This window comes from Camelus bactrianus, chromosome 6 (genome assembly GCF_048773025.1).
Source record: "Camelus bactrianus isolate YW-2024 breed Bactrian camel chromosome 6, ASM4877302v1, whole genome shotgun sequence".
Classification (NCBI taxonomy): domain Eukaryota; kingdom Metazoa; phylum Chordata; class Mammalia; order Artiodactyla; family Camelidae; genus Camelus; species Camelus bactrianus.
Window position 1 is genome coordinate 25589894 of NC_133544.1, and position 23270 is coordinate 25613163.

At 39.8% G+C, this 23270-nt stretch overlaps 3 protein-coding genes across 4 annotated transcripts in view; 1 reads left to right on the forward strand and 2 right to left on the reverse strand.

Moving 5' to 3' along the window:
* The window catches only part of DNAL1 (dynein axonemal light chain 1), a 34016-nt gene extending 30632 nt beyond the window's left edge, over positions 1-3384 (reverse strand). The window contains exon 1 of one of the 2 annotated variants that reach the window (XM_010962607.3): positions 3284-3384. In XM_010962607.3, coding sequence (XP_010960909.1) covers positions 3284-3286 — 3 coding nt within the window. In that variant the 5' untranslated portion in view covers positions 3287-3384. Of the gene's footprint in view, positions 1-2801; positions 2898-3283 lie in introns of those variants that run through there. The other variant, XM_045522801.2, reaches the window with a different exon arrangement.
* A 44-nt stretch (positions 3385-3428) lies between these two features.
* Positions 3429-23270, forward strand: part of HEATR4 (HEAT repeat containing 4) — a 106308-nt gene continuing 86466 nt past the window's right edge. Inside the window, exons 1-2 of the mRNA XM_074365276.1 lie at positions 3429-3561; positions 11548-11671. The gene's annotated coding sequence lies outside the window, so the exon portion shown is untranslated. The remainder of the gene's footprint in view (positions 3562-11547; positions 11672-23270) is intronic.
* ACOT6 (acyl-CoA thioesterase 6) lies at positions 13704-18783 on the reverse strand. The gene is made up of 3 exons (XM_010963294.3): positions 18199-18783; positions 15883-16085; positions 13704-14353 (listed from the first exon to the last, which is right to left on the reverse strand). The coding sequence occupies exons 1-3, from the start codon at positions 18653-18655 to the stop codon at positions 13748-13750; spliced, it is 1266 nt and encodes a 421-aa protein (XP_010961596.3). The 5' UTR covers positions 18656-18783; the 3' UTR covers positions 13704-13747.

Sequence of the window (23270 nt, forward strand, 5' to 3'; positions counted from 1 at the left end):
AAAACTTGAATAGACCCATAACCATTTAAAACATTAAAAAGATAATCAAAAAGATTTACCCTCACCCTCCTCCCCTAAAGCTCCAAGCCTGGATAAATTTACAAGTGAGTTCTACCAAGCTTTCAAGGAACAGATATTCCTTGTAACATAGGAAAGCTGCCAACTTATTTTATGAGGTTAGAATAATCTTAATGCTGTCCATAACCAGATAAGGAGCCCTCTTTACTTCCCAACACAGATTTTCAAATTCTAGACACAATATTAGATCTCCAAAGACAATAGCGTATAATGATCATGATCAAAAATGGCTTATTCCAAGAGCATAAGGATTGTTTAACAACAGAAAAATCTATAAATGTAAATCATTTATTACTGGATTAAAGAGAGAAAATCACATTTATTTCAGTAAGTGCAGAAAAAAACACTTAATAAAGTTCTACATCTCCTTTTAAAAGCTCTCAACTAAGGTTTAAAGTGAAATTCCTTACTTGATAAAAGTTACATATAAAAAAGCTATATCAAACACCATACTTAACGGAGCAATTCATTAATTTCAGCAAATATTCATTGATTATCTCCTATGTACCAAACATTTTTTCACTTGCTTATGTTATATCAGTGGACAAACCAAAGGTCCCTGCCTTCATGGAATTTACATCTATTGGCAGGATACAGACGGTAAATAATATATATAATAAATAAGTAAATTATATAGTAAATTAGAAGGTGACAATTGGTAAGGGGTATTATTAGGATGTGTGTATTTGTGTATGGAGGATATTTATTTTAAATAAGGTGGTCAAGGTGGGCCAAATTAGGAAGGTAACATTAAAAGTATTCTCTTTAAGATACCAAACACATTAAGGATGCTTACTTACTATCACAGCTACTGTTTAACATGGAACAAGAAATCTTTATCAATATTACAATAAAAAGAAATACAAATTGGAACGATTAAAAGAAGGAAATAAAACTCACTATGTGCCGATGATCATCTATGTAGGAAACACAATAGGATAAACTGACAAATATTAGAACAGATGTAGTACAGCAAATGAAGAACATTGTTGACAAGTTAACAGAAAAATTAAGATATTTTCAACATAAAACCAACAAAGGACTAATATCTAGAATATACAAGGAACTCCTAAAATTCAAAAACAAACACAAAAAGTTGGCAAAAATACGAAGAGAAAATTCACAGAAACTGAAATCCAGATGACTAACAATGAAGTATTTGAATTTACTGCAAATCAGAGAAATGCAAAGTAAAACAATGGGATACTAAAATACATCCTCAAATTGGCAAAAGTTAGAAAGTTGGTAAGAATGTAGAGAAACAGGAACCCTTATGTATTACTGAAGGAAGTAAAAATTACCACAGCTGTCCTGGAAAGCAGTCTGACAGTGCCTAGGGAAGCTAAGTATGCACAGACCCTATGACTGCAAAACCCCACTCCTGGGTTCATTTCCCAGAGAAACCCTTGCATGGGTCCAAAAAAAAAAAGACACATATGAGAACATTTTCAAGTTGGAAGCAATCTAGCTAAAAGCAATCTAGCTATCTGTAAATTAGTTTAAAAGGTCACTAGTTCCCCTATAGATAGCAGGAATCAAAATCTGAAATGCCTAAAGGACCAATGGACATCATTAACTGTGTAAAGCTGGCCATATAAAGAGGATAACCTCTACTTGGTTCTAGAGAACTGTTGGCAGTTGGGCTTTGGGATAAGAGTTACTCTAATACCACATTTCTTCAAATATGAAAACTCTATTAATTGAAAGTAACTCCTTTATTTTATGTACGATTAAGAAAGAAAAGATGCTGCCAATTATATTACACCATCATATTTCAGTAATACAAAAATGTGGGGGGAAATGACTCCAATGGAGAAAATATGGTATTTCTGATTTTTCAGGGAAGCCAGAAATTTGGGTTTGATGTGAAATATGATCATTTTTAAGATACTGGAAGATAGTTTTTTTAATTAAAAAAAATGTGGGATTGTATTTCTAGAGGCCCCCAGAACTATGAGTTTGAGCCTCAGCTAGTTTAATCTAATTAGTAGTTCTGATTCTCTCTTTGAAGATTTTCGATAATTCTCATGGTTCATGCTTTCAGGATTATTTAGGGCTGATTATTTCTTCACCTGAATATAAATCTAGGTTCCAGAATTTTTCACTTTCCTTGGTTTTCAGCTAAATGCTTGTGGAATAAAGTAGGAAAGCAGAGGAGGAAACTACTTTTAAAGAAGTAGCTTTTAATCCTGTGATTGAGGGCGGGCATGATTTCCTCCTCATCGGTTACAATTTCCTGGGATCAATATCTGCCCACTTACATAGCAATGAAATCACAAAAAGAAGAGTACTAATTATACGCATTCTTTATAAACATTTCCATCCGGCAGGACAATCACATACTTTGCTAAATAGCTTTGGCTGGGTCTATAACCAACCAACAACACCCCTTTTCAAACTACTAGCTGGAACTACCAAGTATGTAAGCAAGACAGTGCTCATTTTAAGTAGGAGCTGAGGAGCATCACTTGGTAAAATCATTACTTCATGAAGAACTTCCGTAGACTGCTGACAGATTTCAAATCTAAGGCAGCAGTATTTCTCAAAGTGTTCTGGGGTGCCCTCCAATTTTATAATCACTTGAAATGCACATTCCTGAACCCCCATTATATTAAAAGTTAATGATCTGCTCTCCAACTTAGGCCAAAATCATATCTATGCATACTGAAACTTGAGAAACACTACCCTAATATATTCTATCAGAGTGTTTTATATAATGTTACCTAATAACTGAACTGGCAGTCATTCAGAGGGCAACCTGGGCACATCACAGGCTACAAATACTAAGGCAACCCATCGGTGTTACACGCATTCCTCTCGTAACCAGCCATCTCCACCTTCCATCTCTCCAGGGGGAAATTACTTCTGTGTAAAAAGATATCCTGATTCACAGTCTCCCTTCCATCACCTTCCCCACTCTAATCCGCCCTTTTTTGAGAATTTTCTGCTCTCTGCCCTCCCTTTTCTCTGCCAGAGTCCTTCCCCATTAACCTAACCTCCAATCCGCCCCAGGCCGCCCTCACCCCAGGCCACCCGGTACCAGGGCTTCTCTTTCGCCTCAGGCCTCTAAATCCATGGAGTTAGCATCCGCTACCGGCTCCCTTCCCCTGTTCGATGACTTCCCCCACCCTCAACACTCCACAGTCAGCCTTTTCCACCTTCAATCTTCTCTCAGCTTTGGCTGCGAGGCCTGGAGGGTACTCACCATTCCGGCCGTTGCTACTGTCACTGCTCTGGTTGCTAGGGCCCGCCGGGGTCAGTGCGCGTGCGCACTTCTCAGAGCTCGCGCAGATCCCTACCCTAGCAGCGGTCCTTTTTCTCCGCCCTCAGGGGGGCGCGAGCGGGGCATTGTGGGATGGCGCGGCGTTTGCCCTAGTCCTCCCGCTGGGTAGCCGCTCTCTTCCCAGTGTCGCAGAGGGCATGGGAGCTTAACCTCGCAGAGTGGTCGGCAGCTGTCTCTTTCCCTTGTGTAAGCAATTTCAGGTAATCTGGAGTGACGTACCTGCCTAAACTTTAAAACTTTAAAATGTCCCTGTAACAGTTGCCCCTCCCATAAAAAACCCTTAAATTCTGTTCCCTTGCTTATTGCCCTTCCGGTTCTCTTGACTCCCTGCTATAATTCACCTGTTGGTCTGTCAGACCGGGGATACCCTAAGCTACACGCGGCTGCATTTCTTCAGTTAGCGTCTTCCCCCAACCTCTTGAGGGGGCCTGAGGCAACTGAAAGCATGAAATGTTGGTTCTTAAACAACCGAGAAGTCTTTTTACCCCTAACTATGAAGTTAGCCAAAAATTGTAAAGATACTCAGAGTTGCTAGGGGTGTGGAGAAATGAGGACGCGTACATACACTGCTGTTTATAATTGATACAGCCTTTCCGGAAGCGGTCGGCAGTATGTATTAAAAGCTTTAGAAACTTCAGCACCTCTGACCCAGCAGTTCCACTTTCTGGACTTCATCCTGAAGAAATAATCAAACAAATGCGCAGAAATATACGTTCAAAGTTAATAGCAAAAAGAAAAACAACCCAAATGTCAACAAAAGAGAATTGGTATTATAAGCACCCAAGCAATGAAATAACATACTTCTGTTAGAAACGTTGCTGAAATGCATCTATTCACTTGCAAAGATAGCCGTCATGTATTCATTTAAAATGCAAGTTATCAAACAAAATAGTATCATCCTCTTAAAAATTACACATAGCACACGCGCGCGTGCGCGCGCGCGCGCACACACACACACACACATACACATACATAACTGAAAGGATATTACAAGGGTTAAATGTTATGGACTGAGTTATGTCCCCTCAAAATTCATATGCCCTAACCTCCAATGTGAATTTATTCAGAGACAGGGCCTCTAGGGAGGTAATTAAGGTTAAATGAGGCCATAAGAGTGGGGCCTGAATCCAATAGGAATGGTGTCCTTATAGGAAGAGGAACAGATAACCAGGAGTGGTGGGTGGAAAGGAAAGGCCATGTGAGGACACAGTGAGAAGGTGGTTATCTGCAAGCCAAGAACAGAGGTCTCACCAAAAAACACTGTTGTGGTTTGATCTTGGACTTCTAGCCTCCATAACTGAGAAGACAAACTTTCGTTTAAACCCCTTGTCTGTGGTATTTTTTTACTGGCAACCTGAACCAACTAATACAATGCTCATGTTGCTTGTCTGTTTTCTGACTGTTCTATAATGTGGAGGTTTTAAATTTTGAAATAAGAAAAATATATTCACTTTGAAAAAAGTAATTTAATCAATTCATAAAAATAAGAAAAAGTTAAATGTTTACTGAAGAAATATATATTCATAACATATTCAAATTTTGTTCTTGTAGTGTTTTTTGGAAGAGCTTCACATCTCCATAGCTCTCCAAACTAGAATTCTTTTTCACCTGCCAAAATCTCTACCAGTTTTGTTGATGTGACTGTAATGGGAATCTAATCCTTAAATATATCTTATAACCCAGCAGAGTAGTCCTTTTACTCAAAACTGTGGATTACACCATAAGGAGTTGATATTAATAGTGAAATATCATTAATAAATCAGCTTTATTTTCATGCTTGCTCAGAACGTTTTTTCCTACTTTCTCCTTGTCACTGCAGTAGTAAACTTTTAACATGGATATTTACCATCATATGAACTATTTACCACTATATAAACAGAAATCTGCTTGTTTGCAAATGAATTCACAATGTCTTGGTACATTTTCCATCAAGTACATTTTGAGTTTCAGGTACTCAAAGGTTAAAAACTTTCACACAAGAAAAAGAAAGATTATATAACTTAGATCCTTTCTTTGTTTTTTTAATCCTGCAAAATGACAAAATAGATTTTAAAAGTTGTTCATCACAGAATATGGTTGGGTTCACTTGCTCTTATTGCAGGCCTGGGTAAAAGTTGAGAGAAAGGTTAAAAATCTTACTGAAACAGTTTCCGCAAATTCAGAAAATCTAGCAGACCCTTTGAAAAGTGTAGGTAAATAGTGTAAAATGATAGAAAACCAAATACATTAAGAAATATTTAATTTTTAAACAAGAACTTGGATTGACTAAAAGAAAAGAAACACTGTCACAGTGAATAGATGATTAGAGATCGAAAAAATAGCTAAAAGTTACATATCTTAAAGTAAAAAGATTTTTAAAAAGAACTTAAAGCCTAATAGCATCATTAATTCTTAAAGTTAAGAGGTTTATCAGTTCAGATTTAGAATGAGCACTGTGTCAAATTTCAATAGTTTCCCAGATTATGATTCTTATTATAGTTATTTGCTAAAAAGCCAATTTCTCCCCTCACTATGTTTTTGGTCTGTTTTAAAATAAAACTCTTTTTAAAAATCTACATGAATGATCCAAAAATCAGGAGGTAGTATGTGTGTGTATATGTACATATATAAATACTTCTTTGGTGATGCTAATAATTTAAAACATATTCAGTTAAAAAAATAATGTTAATTTTGGAGGGGGGAATTATTGATACTACAAATTAAGATGACAACACTTCATCCTTTGCCAAGAAGAGCCCAAAATATAGTTCTGAACACAAGATCCACTGATCAACCAAAATCAAAGGCTAGTAATTAATACCTTAATCTTTCTCTTCAAGTATGTGGCGGGGTGGGGAACCTAAATAAATTAAAACTAAATCAAAACTAAATTATGATGAAGGCCAGAACTTTTAACATCTTCTAATTCCACATATATTTTTAAAGTTTATAAACAAAACTCAGAACTTCAGCTAGGATTATTGTAATAAATTAAGACTTACCCACAAATTGTAATTAAAATTTTGGTGAAGTTAGTAGAAGGCAGAAGGGATAAACTTTGTCTTTCCCTCAGGTAATTATATTGTCTACATAGGTAATTATCAACTTGGGACTGGGACCTGGAATCAGCCTATTTTTAAAATACTACAGTTTTGAAAAAAGTGGGAAGAAAAGTTTTTAAGGTACAAATATAGAGATAAGGCAACTATAGAGAATCAAAGTGTTTCCTAGTAATTGGTTGCCGTTTTTAAAGAAGTATCTTAGGATCTCTGACTTTCTTTAAAGATCCCAGAACAGGTGGCAACTAGAGAAAAATCAAAGTCTGGTTTACAGAAGAAAGGATTCTGTGACTTCAGTCTACCACGAATTAGCCTCTAAGTCATTTTATTAGAATTCACTCCAACCTCTGACTATTATGAACAAGTTATCATAGCCCAATTGTTCCTCATCATAAAACCATGGGCCTATATTCCTGTATTTACCTTATTTGAAACAGTTTTAAAACCTCTGGGACGGGTATAGGAGGTATCACATGCCAGTTTTAAAAAAATCTTTGAAAGTACAGAGATGACAGGGAGGGTGGTTGGAAAAGTGGGTAAATGGCAGATTGAAAACTGGTTTTCATGTAGCAATTACCTTGAATTCAAGCTCAAAACAAACCAAACATGGAGAAACATAGATAGTATCAAAGCTACAGGCTCTGACGAAGTTGAAGCAAGTATTTTTACTTCTTTTAAAAGCTTTCAGATGCCCATGAGAAGTCCAGATCTCAGTTGTTATTTGTCAAAAATACTCAGTTTGTCCCCCGATTTGTTCTGAGCATATTCTAAACTTAACTGTCTAGCTTGTTAGCCTTTACTCTAGATGCAAGTGGAAAAGCTCTAAGATTATCTTCCAAGACTCAGTCTGAACCACAGCATGAGCTTTGAGCTGCCCACTTCCCAAAACAGGACCCCCTTCAGGATCCAGAGCTACAGAGAAAAAAAGGGTTGTAAGGGGGATCTAGTCTGTGCCCAGCATTAGAGCAGCTTAAAAGAGTGAAATTTGTCTTCTATGCTCTGTGAGGTGCTTCACAGCTCTGTCAGCATAAACAGAGATCTTAATGCCTGTCATCCTCCCCAATGATAAAAAGAGAATGGGCACTGGCTTTCTCAAGGGGGATAGGGCTTTTTAGTAGGCGGATCCCAGGGGTCTTCAATTCTTCTATACTTCAATTAAAAAAAATCAATTGTAATGGGTGAATTGTATGGTATCTGAATTAGGTCTTAATAAATCTGTTATAAAAAGCAAAAACAAAAAAAAATTCAGATCCTTAAACTCATTCTGGCAATAGAGTTTTCCAACTACAGGTTTCAAAATACTAATCTGATTACCATATTAAAATAACTGAGAATTTTTATTTTGTTTCAATTCATTAATTTAATCCCCAGTATGGAAATTTGCTTGGACCTCATAGCTACGAAAATGTCTTAAATCTCTCATTTAAAAGATTCTTAGTTGTCCCTGAGGATCTTGAAGATGAGGGCAGGGGATAAACCAGACTGGGCTTTTAAAAAACCAATTACTCCACTCATTGATTCACTCATTCAGCCAGAGTTTGGAGCTCAGAATTTGCACCCTGTTTTTAGCCTCACCTAGCTAGTAGTTAAAACACTTTAGGCCTTGGTTTCCTCATTTATGCTATAAAGAAGCTGTTTGTTCTTTGATCTATGAAATGAGCAACACAACAGTTTTCTCATCGTGGTGAAGGTCTCCGAAGGTCTCCAAGGTATTAGAATATATGAGACAATAAAAGAAAGGTCATCTTTTTTTTTAATTGAAGTATAGTCAGTTACAATTTGTCAGTTTCTGAACAGCGTAATGTCCCAGTCATGTGTATAGATAAATAAATATATTTGTTTTCATATTCTTTTTCATTAAAAGTTATTGAAAGATACTGAATATAATTCCCTGTGCTATACAGAATAAATTTTTTTTTATCTATTTTTATATATAGTGGTTAACTTTTGCAAATCTCAAACTCCCAAATTTACCCCTTCCCACTCCCTTTCCCCCAGTAACCATAAAATTGTTTACTATGTCTGCAAGTCTCTGTTTTGTAGATGAGTTCATTACTGTCCTCTTTTTTCTTTTCTTTTTCTTTTTTTTAGATTCCACGTATAAGTGGTATTATATGGTATCTTTCTTTCTCTTTCTGGCCTACTTAGAATGATGATCTCTAGGTTCATCCATATTGCTGTAAATGGCATTATTTTATTCTTTTTTATCGCTGAGTAGTATTCCATTGTATGAATATACCACAACTAGAAGGGTCATCTTTATCTTAAAATAAAGGCAGTACAAAAGACTGAACAGTATAGTATGACTTCAGTCACCTTGGGGCTTGAACAGATACCAAGCGAATAGTTGCTAAGATTTGTAGCAACTACTCTTGCCATTTTTTTTTACAAGAAATGATAACAAGAAAAATTAAATTAACACAAAGCTCTGCCTAGCAGAGATGGACAAACAAGCATTTAACGCTAGAAAATGTCCACAGTTTTAGGCTTAGTAACAGAAAACCTGCAAGGTGTACATAACGCCTGCAGCACTAGGAGTTAGGATGGGCAGCTGGCATAAGAGAGGTATCCAAGCCTATTAAATTTAAATCCCCGCCACCATTTAGGGGAATGAATGTCCCGCCTCATGCCTAGGCGACAAAGCAAAAGAGTTAAGACACTCCCGTTACTTTCAAATGACAAATTAGCTAGCAAAGCAAGTCAGTTACATAAATCTGTTTCCTGGATCCACTGAAAGTCTGCGTAAAAGGCTTCCGACACCAGGGGGCAGCAGGAAGCCGCCAGGCAGGCGGCCGGCTCGCTGCAGAACGCGGCGCGGCTGGGTCTGGAGAACCAGCTCTGCACCTGGACAGAGGCGGGCGCCCGACTGCTGCACTGCCGGCCGCCGCGGCGCCTGGTGGACGGTGTCCTCCACTCCGATGGGGGGTTTTCATCATGCCCCTCGGCATCAGGCCGAAGGTGGTCCCTGGGGCGCCACTCAGCAAAGAGCTGCAGGAAGGAGCTACTTAGGAAGGCCCAGGATGGGCTGTGCTTTTGGAGGTCCCGGGCTGGGACCGTCCGGAAGAGGCAGGAGCTCACTCCTAGCCTGCCTACCCTTTGACGTGCCGAGAATGAGCAATTAATGATTTTTTTTATGTTGATGATAATTTATTATTTCAATTTTATTTTTTTAACATTTTTTTATTGATTTATAATCATTTTACAATGTTGTGTCAAATTCCAGTGTAGAGCACAATTTTTCAGTGGAGATTCCTCAAAAGACTAGGAATAGACTTACCGTATGACCCAGGAATTCTGCTCCTGGGCATATATCCAGAAGGAACCCTACTTCAAAATGACACCTGCACCCCAGTGTTCATAGCAGCACTATTTACAATAGCCAAGACATGGAAACAACAATTAATGATTTCTGACCGAAAATGCCAGCCACTCGCCTTCTCTAATAGCTCTCTCTGGCCATCAGGGGACACTGTTTCCTAAACCTGGTTGAATGAGGCTACTAGGCCCTAGCTAAATTCCTCTTATTGATTGAAATTATTTTTCAATTAAGATTAAGAAAGACTGTCAAGGTTGAAGTTTAAACGGTTCAGGTGAGGCAGCAGTACAGATGTATACACTGTGGAAGTAATCTGTATTGTCCTGTGGCCTGGCACAGTTATTAAAAATGTATATTTTTTTTAAATGCAAGAAAAAAACTTAACATGACATTTATGGTGTCTCTCTTATTTAAAGAAAAAGGCGTTGAACTCACAAAATAAAACCATATTTTTTCATTCGTACAAATATTCTTATGTACATGTATACAAAGTGGTTCTGGAAGGGTACACATCAATTTGGTAACAGTAAATACCACTTGGAGAAAACCGTAATTGAGTAATGAGTTAAGAGGACTTTTAATTGAATCTTTTACAGTGAAGAATGTATTGATATGTGTAAGTTAAATTTTGTTTTCCACTATAGAATTCTATCTTAATTAAAGTGTACTTGTAAAATGAGGTTAATTAACCCAGGTGAAAACATTCTGTTAAACTGCTATGTCAAGAAAGAAGGGTAAATATACAAATCTTGAATTCTTTTAGGAACAATCTCATTTCCAAATATGTATTTTATCCTACTTACCCCATAAATAAGATCATAATTATTGTGTTTCCTGATTTATGGATGGAAAATATTTGCTACTGAAAGCACATGATTACTGGACCAGTATTTCTGGTTTAGAGCCATACAACAATCCTGTCTTTTTGAAAAGTACTTGTTACAGTCCTTCTGTCTTTGGAGAATATATGCTTATATATGGCTGACTCCCACTTTTAGAAAACAGCTCAAGTAATTTTGACTTATACCCCCCAAATCCATTATTATAGTAGCCATGAATATTGAATTTTGTGCATTTCTGCATATACCACCTGAAAAAATAGAATGCCTTCCACAAGCTTTTATCTTCCCAGTGTTCAAAGACCATTTAAAATGAATGTACATAAGTTTAGCCATGATACTCTGAAAGAATTAAGAAGTCTTTTTGGTTTTCAGTTGGCTGAAATTTGTAACAGGTTTATACAAATATTTTAAAAATAATCAGTGGTTAACAAAAACATGTATTTGCTTTCAGAATGGTCCATTGGCCTTTCTCACCCTGATGGAAGTACATTCAAGGGCATTAGGTGTACAAAAGAAGGCAGAACAATGGGCTAACATAGGATATTTTTTTTTCCCTCTTAGTATTTTTTTTAATTGAAGTATAGCCAATTTTCAATGTTGTATTAATTTCTAGTGTACAGCATAGTGATTCATTTACGCAAATACATGTGTTCCTTTTCATATTCTTTTTCATTATAGGCCATTACAAGTTATTAAATATAGTTTCCTGTGCCATACAGTAGGACCTTGTTGTTTATCATGGCTATATTTTCTGATTAATTTTTTGTTGTTGTTTTCTTTTTTTTATAGTGTCTCCTATTAAGTTTATTTTAGGCTTCAACTTCTTTGAGCCACTAAGCTTTAAGGAAAAATTACTGACAGCCACTTAAAAGCAAAAATATATCAATATGTTAGAATAGCTCCTTATTTAGTATCATTTAAAATCTGAACTCTTCGTTTTGGCTTATGGAGTCTTCATTATGTGACCCTCATTTATCCTTAACTTTCCAGTAACCCGTCATGCAGCTCTGTACTATTTGAGCATGTGTCCTCAGGCTGGAAGGCAGTAGAGCCAAATGGTCAGTGAAGGCCATGGACTTTGGAGTTGGACTGACCCAATTCTCCCATCAACCAGGTATATTTCTTAACCCTCCTGGGTCTCAATTTCCTCATCTGAATTACTAAGCACCAATCTTTGAGAGTTTAAATACGTTAAGTGCTTTACTTGGATTATTTAATTTAACCACAATAGCCCAATGAAATAGTTTCTATTATTATCTCTATTATTATCCCCACTTTATAGAGGAAATGGAGGCTTAGAGAGGTTAACAACTTACCCACAGTCACACAGTAAGTGGTAGAGCCCGGGATTTATATCTATTTAGAGGCAAATTTGAGGGTACGATCCTTTACAACATTTAATGTTTTTACTAGGATACCCTTTGGGAGAAATTGATTTCTAAGCTTTTATTTTATGACTGCTGTAAATTCTGTGCAACTGGTTAGGTTTCCTTCTTTGCATAACCTCTAGAAAACAAATGACTGGCCCAATCTAAGCAAGTATATAGGATTTCATAATAAGCAGTATTGTATTGGCCTCATTTCTGACTCCATTTTATGAATTCTTTTCCTCTTCCTTTTAATTCACATTTACCATATTTTAGGTGGCTTTGTAACAACCAGATACTCTTTTTGAAATCTTAGAGACGGGTGGCCACATATAATCAACTCTGAGGGGAAAGTGACCAAAATACCTTTAGGCGGTGTAGGGCATTTCAAGGCTGCTTTATCAGTAAGGAGGAAATTGAGGTGTGGGGCTGTCCCTACACCTAGTGCTTTAGTATTAAGAGATGGTTAGTAGCCATCCTCATGCTTAGCCTCTCGTGCTACCTTTTTGGCCTTCACTTCTCTCACTCTCCCAGCCATTTTCTTTGTAACTTCCTCTTATGATCCTCCATCCCAAAGGCATCTCTATAGCGTAGCAGGACCGCATGGGAGTGAGTTAAAGCATAGGCTCTGAATTCAAATCACAGAAAAGTATACTATATAGTGAATAACTACACTCAACACAAATTTTTAAAGGTTGGTCAAAATTAAGTTACTGCTAAGGAACCCTTCTTTTCATTAGTTAACATCTAATGGGCATTTGCTTGGATAGACTCAAAATTTGTGAAAGATTTTGTATGCACCCAGCAAACCATGTGATGTGTCTCAAAAAAATCTCATTGCCCTCAGGGAAGATCCTCTGCTCGGGTCTCATGACTCTAGACAGTCCTCAGTACAAGGCAATGGTTTGAGGCAGACTGATCCCAGTCCTTCCCAGTAGGAAGGTAAGAGGAACAGACTGATGGTGCTGAGGAGAAGTTTAATTTGTCAGGTATAACCCTACATCCAAAGATTAAGGCAGTGGCCCACAGGGTATAGTCCTGAAAGTCTTTTGGCATCAAAGAGCCAAGTACTGAGATTGAGAATTCAAATGGCAAGTATAGAGGAAGTAGATCAGTAGTATATATCAATAAACTGTTTTGCTTATAACAAATTTTCTTGTAAAGGATTGAATTTTACTTTGTAAAGTTATTAGTAAGGAAAATACTGAAGTCTAGGGACTCATTCATAAAATAAAAGCAAAGCTTTCATTTCATAAAATAAAAGCAAAGTTTTGCATTCATAAAATAGAAGCAAAGCTTAAGATACTAAGTATGTCAATGCCTCCATTCTTCAGAGTGGGGTCTAGAGACAAGTCTTGAGTACACATTCAGGGTTAGGGTGAGTACTGGCAAGAATGAAGCAGAGTCCACTCCTCAAGGGACTCGAGAGGGCAGGTTCCCAAGGTTCAGACATGGTCACTTAGAGCCCAACAAGTATATGGGACTCTTAGCAATACAAAAGCTCAGTCCTCAGAACCAGAACACAAGGCCAAAGCTAGGGCAGCAACTGAGAGTTGGGCAGGCACTTCTTACATTTCTCCTACTTAAGGTAAAGATTGGTCCTATAGATAAAATCAGGGTTCGCCTACACATTGGGTAGAGTTCAGGGGAGAAAGGGATGAACCCAGTGAAGAAAGGAGAGTTGCAAAGGCTGAAAATCCAAAAGGACCCAGTAAGGAAGCTGATATGATTGCTTCGTTACAAAAAGGTTCCTAGGTGCTCTGGAAAACCCAATACATGTTAGAATGAATAGGATTTTTATTAAATGGTATATTATTACAATGTTACATTTTGCTGGGCTTGACAGATTTTTTACCACTGAGATGTTTATGGAAGAAAGTTTGAATTTTCTGCCAGGCATCAACCTGTGCTCTTGAGTGAGCCTTTGGCTCACCTCCATAGGATACTGGTTGGCTCAAAAATGCATGCACAGAGGCTCTACAAAGAGGAAAATAAGGTGGCCCAATACAATGACCAGTTCCTGGGTAGTAGATTATCTCGGGTCTGTCTTTCCCATGGGCTTGTAACCGTTCACTGGCTAGTTGAGCATAGAATTCACTCTTCCAGTTTTGATCATCCATGCCAACAATAAACAGGAAGGGCCCTTGGGCTTTTTCCAATGGAATAAGACTTTGGTGGTTGGGTTTCTCTAGTGGATTGTTCCAAATATCCACGAAACTCCAAAAGCCTGACTCAGTGATCTTACATTTTGCTGTGTCATTACTGAGATCAGGAATAATCATATCCTTGTAACGCAGCGGAGCTATTGTGTTGGCCACACATGCATTGATAACTACAGTGGCTGTGATGCTCTTCAAGAAAGAGGCCATTGAGAGACACAGGTCACCTCCTTTGGAGAAGCCAAGAAGCCCAACACTAGGGCCTTTCACCTGAAAGAGGGAGAGAAAACAAGCTTAGAGTTCATAAATGGAAGACTTAAACTGCCATTTTATATTCTCTGGGAGCTTTATCAAATGCCATTTGCTTTCCTTCCTTATGCAATAATCCACAAAGTTCAAATGTGTCTTCTAATAAGCAAATCAATTAATTTCCTAGTACACAGGACCTCCATTAACATTTATGGGACTGGGTCAAGAGTACACACAGAGGCTTATACACCCTATACCTAAATATTTAAAAGTTATAAATATTTAAAAGTTAATAAAATATATTCTTTTCTCCTACTTTGATAAATACACCTCCATAACAACTTATAAGGTCAGGTCCAAATTTTAAATCTTGCAATTCCTTGGAGTTCATACTGGAACATGGCATGGGGGAGAGCCAGGCCCTGGCCCCAGTTCCTGGTCCTTGGCCAACCCTGCTTCTCTTCCCATCCCTGGCTCTGTCATATACCTTGAGGGCCCTCTCACACATATATGTGGACACCCCAGCCTGTATGTATAAGGCCCAGATATATTCACATTAATGGACCCAGAGAAGAGGTATAGGGCCTGGAAGCAGGATCAGAGCTGCATGGCAGATAATTCTGGGGTTCCAGATCCCAAGGGCATGGTGGAAAGAGGACATGAGTTCCAGGTGGACACATTCCCTTGGTCCCTCAAACTCCACACCTTGTGGGCAGAGATGCAGCTAAAGGAAGGCCAGAGTGTGGTCATCTTAAGCAAAAGGTCCAGAGCAGAAACCCCTCTTGCCTGGGTTTAGGGGCAAAACTTATTACTATCTATTTTGGTCTCTTCCTGTTCCTGGAACCTTATCTCCCATAAATAAGCCAATCATCACTTTTCAAGACCATCTAGGTTTTAGCAGCTCTGCTGAAATAAGTCCCTCAATTCTAAAAGAGTTAGACCTTGCAGAACATCTTATTCCTTAACAGATGTTTAGGTTTCTTTAAGTCTGGATAGTAGCAAAGAGTATGTATTCCATTTATAATCATACCAAAATGTTTTAATTAATTTTTCCAGTCTCAGATAAGAACTTTCTCTACAAAACCATAATACCATTAACACATTTAACAAAGTTAATGATTCTTTAATATCATAAAATGCATAGTCCCTATTCAAATGTCACCAATTGTCTCAAAAATCCATAGTCATATTTTTTCCTCTACACATTTACATTAACCTTATAAATGATAAAAACTGAATCTTAGAAAGGGAAATTGCCTTATTCAGGATTATAAGGCCTCTTGTGGTAGATGCAGAACTAGAACTTGAGGTTAGTAACTTTTTAGTACAGCTCTTTGAATTCCAGTCAAGAATTAAAGGGAATAAACAGTTGAGTCTTAAGGGTTTGGAGAGAGATGGGGGGAAATGAAAATAATCCTAACAACTTTGGAAGGAGCCTTTGTGTTTCATGGCATAGTTCCAACCCTGGGTGTCCTGGTAGGGCTTTTGGATCCAGCCCTGGGTCTGCTCTACCCCACCTCCTCTGTATACAAGCAAGCACCAGAAATCACCTTTGGATGCTGTAGCATGAAGTCCACAGCTTCTTCAAAGTACTCCAGGCACACATCATTCAAATATTTAGGGAGGTCTTCAAATCTGAAGAAAGCCAGAGCAAGCACAACAAAACCATGACCAGCCAGGAGGCTGGCCCTGTATTCACAAAGGCCACCACCACTTCCAAACAGATCGATGATTCCAGGGAAGGGTCCTGCACCTGGAGAGCACCACAAATCATAAGGAGTTTTAGACTCTCAAAAGACACTCTTGGGTTTGAGATTTTGGCAGTCTGCAAAGAGAAGTTGTTAAAGCAAGGAAGGTTGAGGGGACCCTTTTTATTTTGTCTTTTTTTTTTTAAATAACTTTTGGGGAGAAGAGATAGGGAAAAAAAGTCTTATTTTCTCCAGAATTTTTCACGTATTTAAAAAAAATAATATACACAAATTAGAAATAACAGGATGAGATGTACAGTTTCCACCAAATTTTCCTCAAAGAACTCGGAGAATGTTTTGAGAGCTGTAAAACATTCTACATATATAGGAGATTATTAGCATATACTCTCCACCTCCTTCTGCCCTCTGCTTCAGCCTTAAAAAAGGCCATACCTAAATGTGCCATGTTCTCTTTGGCCCCTGAAAATGGTATATACTATTCTCCTTCTCTCTCCATCTTTTTGACCTGGTTGACTTATCAGTCTTCAAATCTAAGTTTAGATCTCTCTTCCTGGAAGCCTTCACATCACACCCCACCCCAAGGCTGAGTTGAATTGGATAGCTTTTTTATGGGGGGGTGTTTTTTTTAGGGGAAGGTAATTAGGCTAATTTGTTTAATTATTTTTTTAATGGAGGTACTGGGGATTGAACCCAGGACCTCGTGTATGCTAAGCATATATTCTACCACTTGAACTATACCCTCCCCACAAGGTAGCTTTTTATACATTCCCACCAGCACCCTGGGCCTGTTCTTTCCCTATGATAGCACTTACCATACTGACAGATCCAAGTACAGTTGCCTGTATCCTCTATTAGGCAGTAGGTACAGTGGGGCCATGTCTGACTTTGCTCACAATTGCACCCCAGTAGGTAGGTAGCATAGTTCCTGACTTAATACATACTTGTTAAATGACTGAACTTTTCTGCGTTATTTACAAAAAGCTTTTGAGTCAGAAAACAATAAATTTTAAATGAGCCACACAGTAAATTCTAAAATAGTTAACATAAGATTAACTTGACTGGAATATTAGATACCATCACTGGCTGGTGAAGGTTTTTTTTTTTTTTTTTTTTTTTTTTTCAATTAAAGTCTTTAGGAGAGTCTTATTGAATCAGTCAGTATGATTTATTGAGCTCATATTATATCCCTGTGTAAGCCTCTAGGAATATAGAGATAAAAGATGTCAAAGACCCAATTCCAGCTCCAGGAGTTCACAGTTGAGTGGGCAGCAACTAGTTAAGTTTGTGAATTGCTGAAGAGCTGTTAAGAATAAAGCAAGGCCTCTCACTTTGGAGAATAATCACAGAATTCAGTTTAGGGACTCTGCAAGTAGTGGCAACTCCAGCATTTTTATATAGTAGTGGTTTCAGATAGGAATTGGTTGAAAGTGGAGAGTCAGGTGTCTTGTTTACAGACCACTTTTACCTAGCAAGCACCTTGTTTTTATTTATTAGGGTTTCTCAACTTCAGCACTATAGACATTTTGAGTAAGCTATTTCTTTGCTGTGGGGCTGTCCTGTGCGTTGTGGATGTTTAGCAGCATCTATGTCTACCCATTAGATGCCAACAGCACCCCCACCTCAAGTTATAACAATCAAAAACATCTCCAGGTATTGTCTAATAGCCCCTAGAGTGGGGAGAAATCATCCCAGGTTGAGAACCACTGACAGACTGTCTATGATAGGGGGAAGGGACCATCCGGGAGTTTTTCGTTTCTGTTTTAGATTTATGGGGCACTGCTTCCATCCGTGGGTTTTAGCTTCCTTGTGAAAGAAGGCAAAAATCACTCTTGCATACCAGCCTAAGTCGTTGATGAATATGAGTATCTGGGACACAGCTGCATGGCTGGCACATATCAGTTCTTAATAAATTCACTTTTTGAGGATGCTGAATGCACTTTTTAGAGCACAGCATAGAGCTAAGGGAGTGGCAGTACCTCCAGGAAGTGCAGTGGAATTTAAAGGAGAAACTTCCACACAGAATCCATGATAGATTCTGGAACTTGGGGAGTTAGGGGCGTTCCACAGTCGCGTGGTTCCCTGGCCAGGAAAGGTGCCGCCCAGGGTCTCGGGACTCCGGTGGGCTTTTCTGAATAGCCTGGGAAGCGGGCGGCTCACCTGGCGGCAGGAAGAGCGTGGCGCGCACCCGGCCCGCGCGCACCGGCTCGCGCCGCACCCCGGGCGGCAGGAAGTCGCGCTCGTGCACCGTCTGGCCCAGGAGCCGCTCGGTGTCGGGCTCGTGGCCGTCGAGCACCTCCAGCTTCACGGCGAAGGGTGTCAGTACGTCCCGCTTCACCAACTGTACCAAGGGCTTCTCGGGCTCCAGGGCCCAGAAGAGCCCCATGGGCTCGAGCCCCGCAAAGCTGCCGCCCAGCGCGGGCGCGCGCCCCAGGTCCAGCCCGCCGTGGGCGTCGGCGCAGTAGCGCGCGTGGGCCCGGAAGAGCGCGCCCTTCTCGTCGCGCAGGGACGCGCGCAGCGTGACCCGCTGCCCTGGGGCCAGGCCGCGCACGGCGATGCGCACCGGCTCATCCCAGGGGCAGCGACCCGCGGGCTCTACCGTCACCGTCGCCGTCATTCAGATCCCGGCGGAAAAGGAATGGCCCCACTAGTTGGAGTCACTAGCAAGATCTGGCGTCTCGCCACCTGGGACGCAGCTGCTACTCTCATTGGTTGGCCTTGGGGACACTTGCTTAAGTGGTCTGTGAGGTCTCTTAGAGTTTGTGCAATCTACTACCGCCTGATTGGAAGAAAGTATTCGCCAAAATAAGAGTTAATTATTAATCCTGCAATCCAGTAATGTGAAGGAAAAACCGGGCTGGTCTAACAAGATAACTCACAAGTCTAGGAATGTGGAGAGGCTGGGCTGGGCTAACAAGATAACTCACAAATCTAAGTATTGGAATACTGATCTGAGTTCTGCTAGACTAACTTGTAAATCTAGGTTTATTAGTGTAGGTTTGCTGTTCATGTTTTTTTTCTAGCCAGCTGGGTTTTCAAAGATACATATCTGGCTTTGGAATTTTGGTTTGCTGCCTCCCCGCCTCCACTTTTGTGATGATAATGCTGCTAAAGCTGTTCCATGCCTATTGGCCGAATACCCCAAGCTTGTACTTTACCCTATAAAACCTCATGCACATGTCTTGGAGGTGCTCAGAGCTTCGGAGCCGAAGCCCCTCTGAGCCCGCCAGCGTAATACATCTGAGTACCCCAACCCTCCAAGTGGTGCTTGTTTCTTGACTGGCCTGTCGTTTCTGTAACAATAATAGAGGTTCAAAGACTGCTGAGAGCTAATGGGTTGGGAAAAACACTGGCAGTCCCAAGAAGCTTGAGTAAATATTCCAAGGATGGGGGTATAACTCAGTTGGTAGAGTGCATGCTGAGCATGCACGAGGTACTTGGTTCAATTCCCAGTACCTCCATTTGGAAAAAAAAAAAAGCATCTCAAGTGATTGTAATTCAGGGGATCAGTGGAAACATATTCCTAATTCTTCCCTGGCCCCCTAAAACCTTTACCAAGCCTTTTCCCTAGAGCTAAGGGTACCTACTGTGACTTCCAGAGCAGGTAGCTGTTTATGGAGTAAGACCTACCTGGGCTCCAGTTTGACTCTGCTTCTTAATTCCGTGGTGATCTTTAGCAAGTTACATAATTAAGCCTCTGAATCCAGTTTCCTTATCTGTAAAGAATTTATTGTGATGGTTAAATGGGCAAACATATTGTTATGGAAATGACGGCTAGCCAAGAAACAAGCACTACTTGGAGGGTTGGAGTACTCAGATTTATTACTCTGGTGGGGTCAGAGGGGCTTCTGCTCTGAAACTCTGAGCACCTCCAAGATGTGTGCATGAGGTTTTATAGGGTTAATTACAAGCTTGGGGTATTCAGCCAATAGGCATGGAACAGCTTTAGCAGCATCATTATCACAAAAGTAGAGGCAGGGAGGTAGCAAACCAACATTTCAAGGCCAGATATGTCTCTCTGAAAATCCAGCTGACTAGCAAAAAAAACATGAGCAGGGAATCAGCAAACCAACACTTATTAACTTAGATTTATGAGTTAGCCCAGCGGAACTCAGATCAGTAATCCGACACTTGTCACACTTAGATTTACTAGTAGGCCCAGCCCGGCTTTTCCTTCACAATATGACCTAGCACTGCACTGTTACACTTATAGTGTTACGGAAACGACAGGCTAGTCAAGAAACAAGCACCAATCAGAGGGTTGGAGTACTCAGATGTATTACGCCGGCAGGCTCAGAGTGGCTTCTGCTCCAAAGCTCTGAGCATGAGGTTTTATAGGGTAAAGTACAAGCTTGGGGTATTCGGCCAATAGGCATGGAACAGCTTTAGCAGCATTATCATCATAAAAGTGGAGGTGGGGAGGCAGCAGACCAACATTTCAAAGCCAGATATGTATCTTTGAAAATCCAGCTGGCTAGCAAAAAAACATAAACAGCAAACCAACACTAATTAACTTAGATTTACAAGTTAGTCTAGCAGAACTCAGATCAGTATTCCAATACTTAGATTTGTGAGTTATCCTGCCAGCCCAGCCCAGCCTCTCCACATTCCTAGACTTGTGAGTTATCTTGTTAGACCAGCCCAGCTTTTCCTTCACAATAGTAGCTGCTCAGTAAGACTTGTTCTTCGACTCACAAATGTGGTCACTGGCAATGTCAGCGTTGAGTTGCATGAGGGTTCTGGCAGGAAACAAGTGGCACTTTCAACCTGGGTAATTGGAAGACATTTTCATAAAGGGACTATCTGCAAAGGCATGGGGAAGGTTGAAAAAACAAAACAAAACCCAGAAGGTTTAGTGCAGAACCTTGGGCCTGAAGGCTCAAGGAGAGAGGTCTGCCTGCAGAAACTGTAGCCTTCTTGGAGGGAGGCAGGCAACCTATGGTGAGATGGCAAGAGTGGGAAGAATAAACACCTTGACCTCACTCTCCTCTTGCCCTTCAGTATCTTGTGAGTGCTTCTCTTTGGCTGAAGCCAACCATTCAGCTCAGCCATCCTGGGTACAGAGCAGGGTGAATGGAGCACGTAGAAAATGGCCAGCAAATGAAAGATGACGTCTCAGATCTCAGAGTTCCATGAATTCCCCCATTCCACCTCCTGAAGTAACTACTGCAGCATATTTTAAACTCCTGTTGTTTAAAGTGTTACAGGCTTTCCTCCATCTAGGAACATTCAGCTTACAAAGAATTTACCTGGGCTGCCACAGCCACCAGCACAATTGCACTCAGATTTCAGAAAGGCAGGGAGAAAGATGGGTTCTCCTTTCCCCTCCCCTCAATGCCCAGGTTGCTGTGAAAAGGCTTCCAGGCACAAGAGGGAAAAGCAGCTAAGGAGGGGGCCTAGGCTGGGCCTTTGAAAAATGCCCTCCTGTGGGGAATTCCTTAGGAACTCCGCAGAAGAAAGGCACTCTACAGGCTGACTGCCAGGGGGTGCCCACATCTGCAAAAGAATCAGCTGCTGTTAGAAAATACTGTACTCTCCTAAGAGGGGAGTGGCTTCATACAAATTCTAATGTTTGTCTAGTGACTTGATGAAGTGACTGTAGCTTAACATCCAGATATGTGACATGCTTTGTCCAGGATTAAACATACAAATTAATTTCTGTGCCTCTATTTTAGGAGTATGGACTTCATGGATGGACAAAAGCTTTTGTCTGATCTAAGGTAGAATTTCTCTGGTTACCCCAGATAATTACACTGCCAGCAAGGTTTCTCTCTGAGAAGGCTCCTGAACTTTTCCATGTTTGATAGCTCATTCTCAGTTATAAATTCAATATGAAAAGGCTGAGCTTCAGAAACAGTTGGCTCTGAGTCATCTCTGACCATTATACCATCAATATAATGACTAATATTACTATCTGAATTAGGTTTAGGACACCTGTTTAAATCTCACCTTCACAGATTGTGACAAATGTTAGAGAATTGAAATATCTTGGAGTCAAGACTGTAAAGGTAAATCACTGACTGCCAAGAGAGAGCAAACTGCTGTTGTTTTTAAAACATACTGGGATTGAAAACAATGCCCTTGTAAAATCAAAACGATTTCAATCTAAGGTGATTTAGAAAGCTCTTCCTATAGAGAAACAATGTCAGCCACAGTTAACACAAAATTCATTTTGTTTTCTGTAATCCTCAGTCAACATCCCAGATCCATTTACTTTTCTGATAACCCAACTGACAGTTAAACAGGAAAAGGCTGGAGGTGGAGGCAGATGCTTAGTTACTCCAGTACCATAAGTGTGATTTCCCTGATGATCCTGGGCCTGGTACTATTTTCTGTTACCATTTTGGTGGGACAAGAGAGCTTCACTTTTTGTTTTTTAGCAGCCAGAATACTATCCATTTGAGTAAGTTCTTTCTCCAAGATAGCAATAACTTAATTTCAGTAATACTGTCCTGGTTAATAGTATTGTATCAATGTTAACTTCCTGATTTTGATATTTGTACTATGGTTATGTAAGATGTTAATATTAAGGGAAAACAGATGAAGAGTATAGCTGGACTATTTTTACAACATTTTCTTAAGTCTAAAATTACTTCAAAATAAAAAGTTGGAGTGATGGAACCACCCTAGCAGATTCCTTTAGTTGTCTGTGTCTAACTTGTAGGTTTTAGTAAAACTTGTCTACCTCAGATCCTTGCTCTTCCATATCCTTGAACACTTAGTCTTTCCTCTTTGATTGAGGTTTCCAAGAATTTGCATTATGTCTGATCCTGTACCTAAAATTCCCTGAAATTCTTGAATATTTCTCTCGTCCAAAGCATCTGGATTCAGGCACATGGTTTCTCCAGATGAATCTGTCATTGCAATAGGGAAGAACAAATCTGACTCTGTATTAGATCTGTTCTGTTAGCTCTAACCCCATGCTGTTTCCTGTGCTTAGTCATGCTGGTTCTGCACCTTTTGTAAAAGAATGTTACCTAGAGCCTGAAATATACAGGGTAGCCCATTCTCAAGATTCTGACCTTTAAGGGTCGAACACTTTTCCATTCATATGGAGATAAAAAGTTGCAGAACAGAGGATAATATTTGTCTTGTAGGATGTTTACAAGAACATTATGACCTGACCTACCTGGACAGCTGCAAGAACAAAGGATTGTGGATTGCGATCCCAAGAATTTTGCAACAGCCAACTACACCCTCCCCCCTTTTTAATATAAAAGGAGCCTGAATTC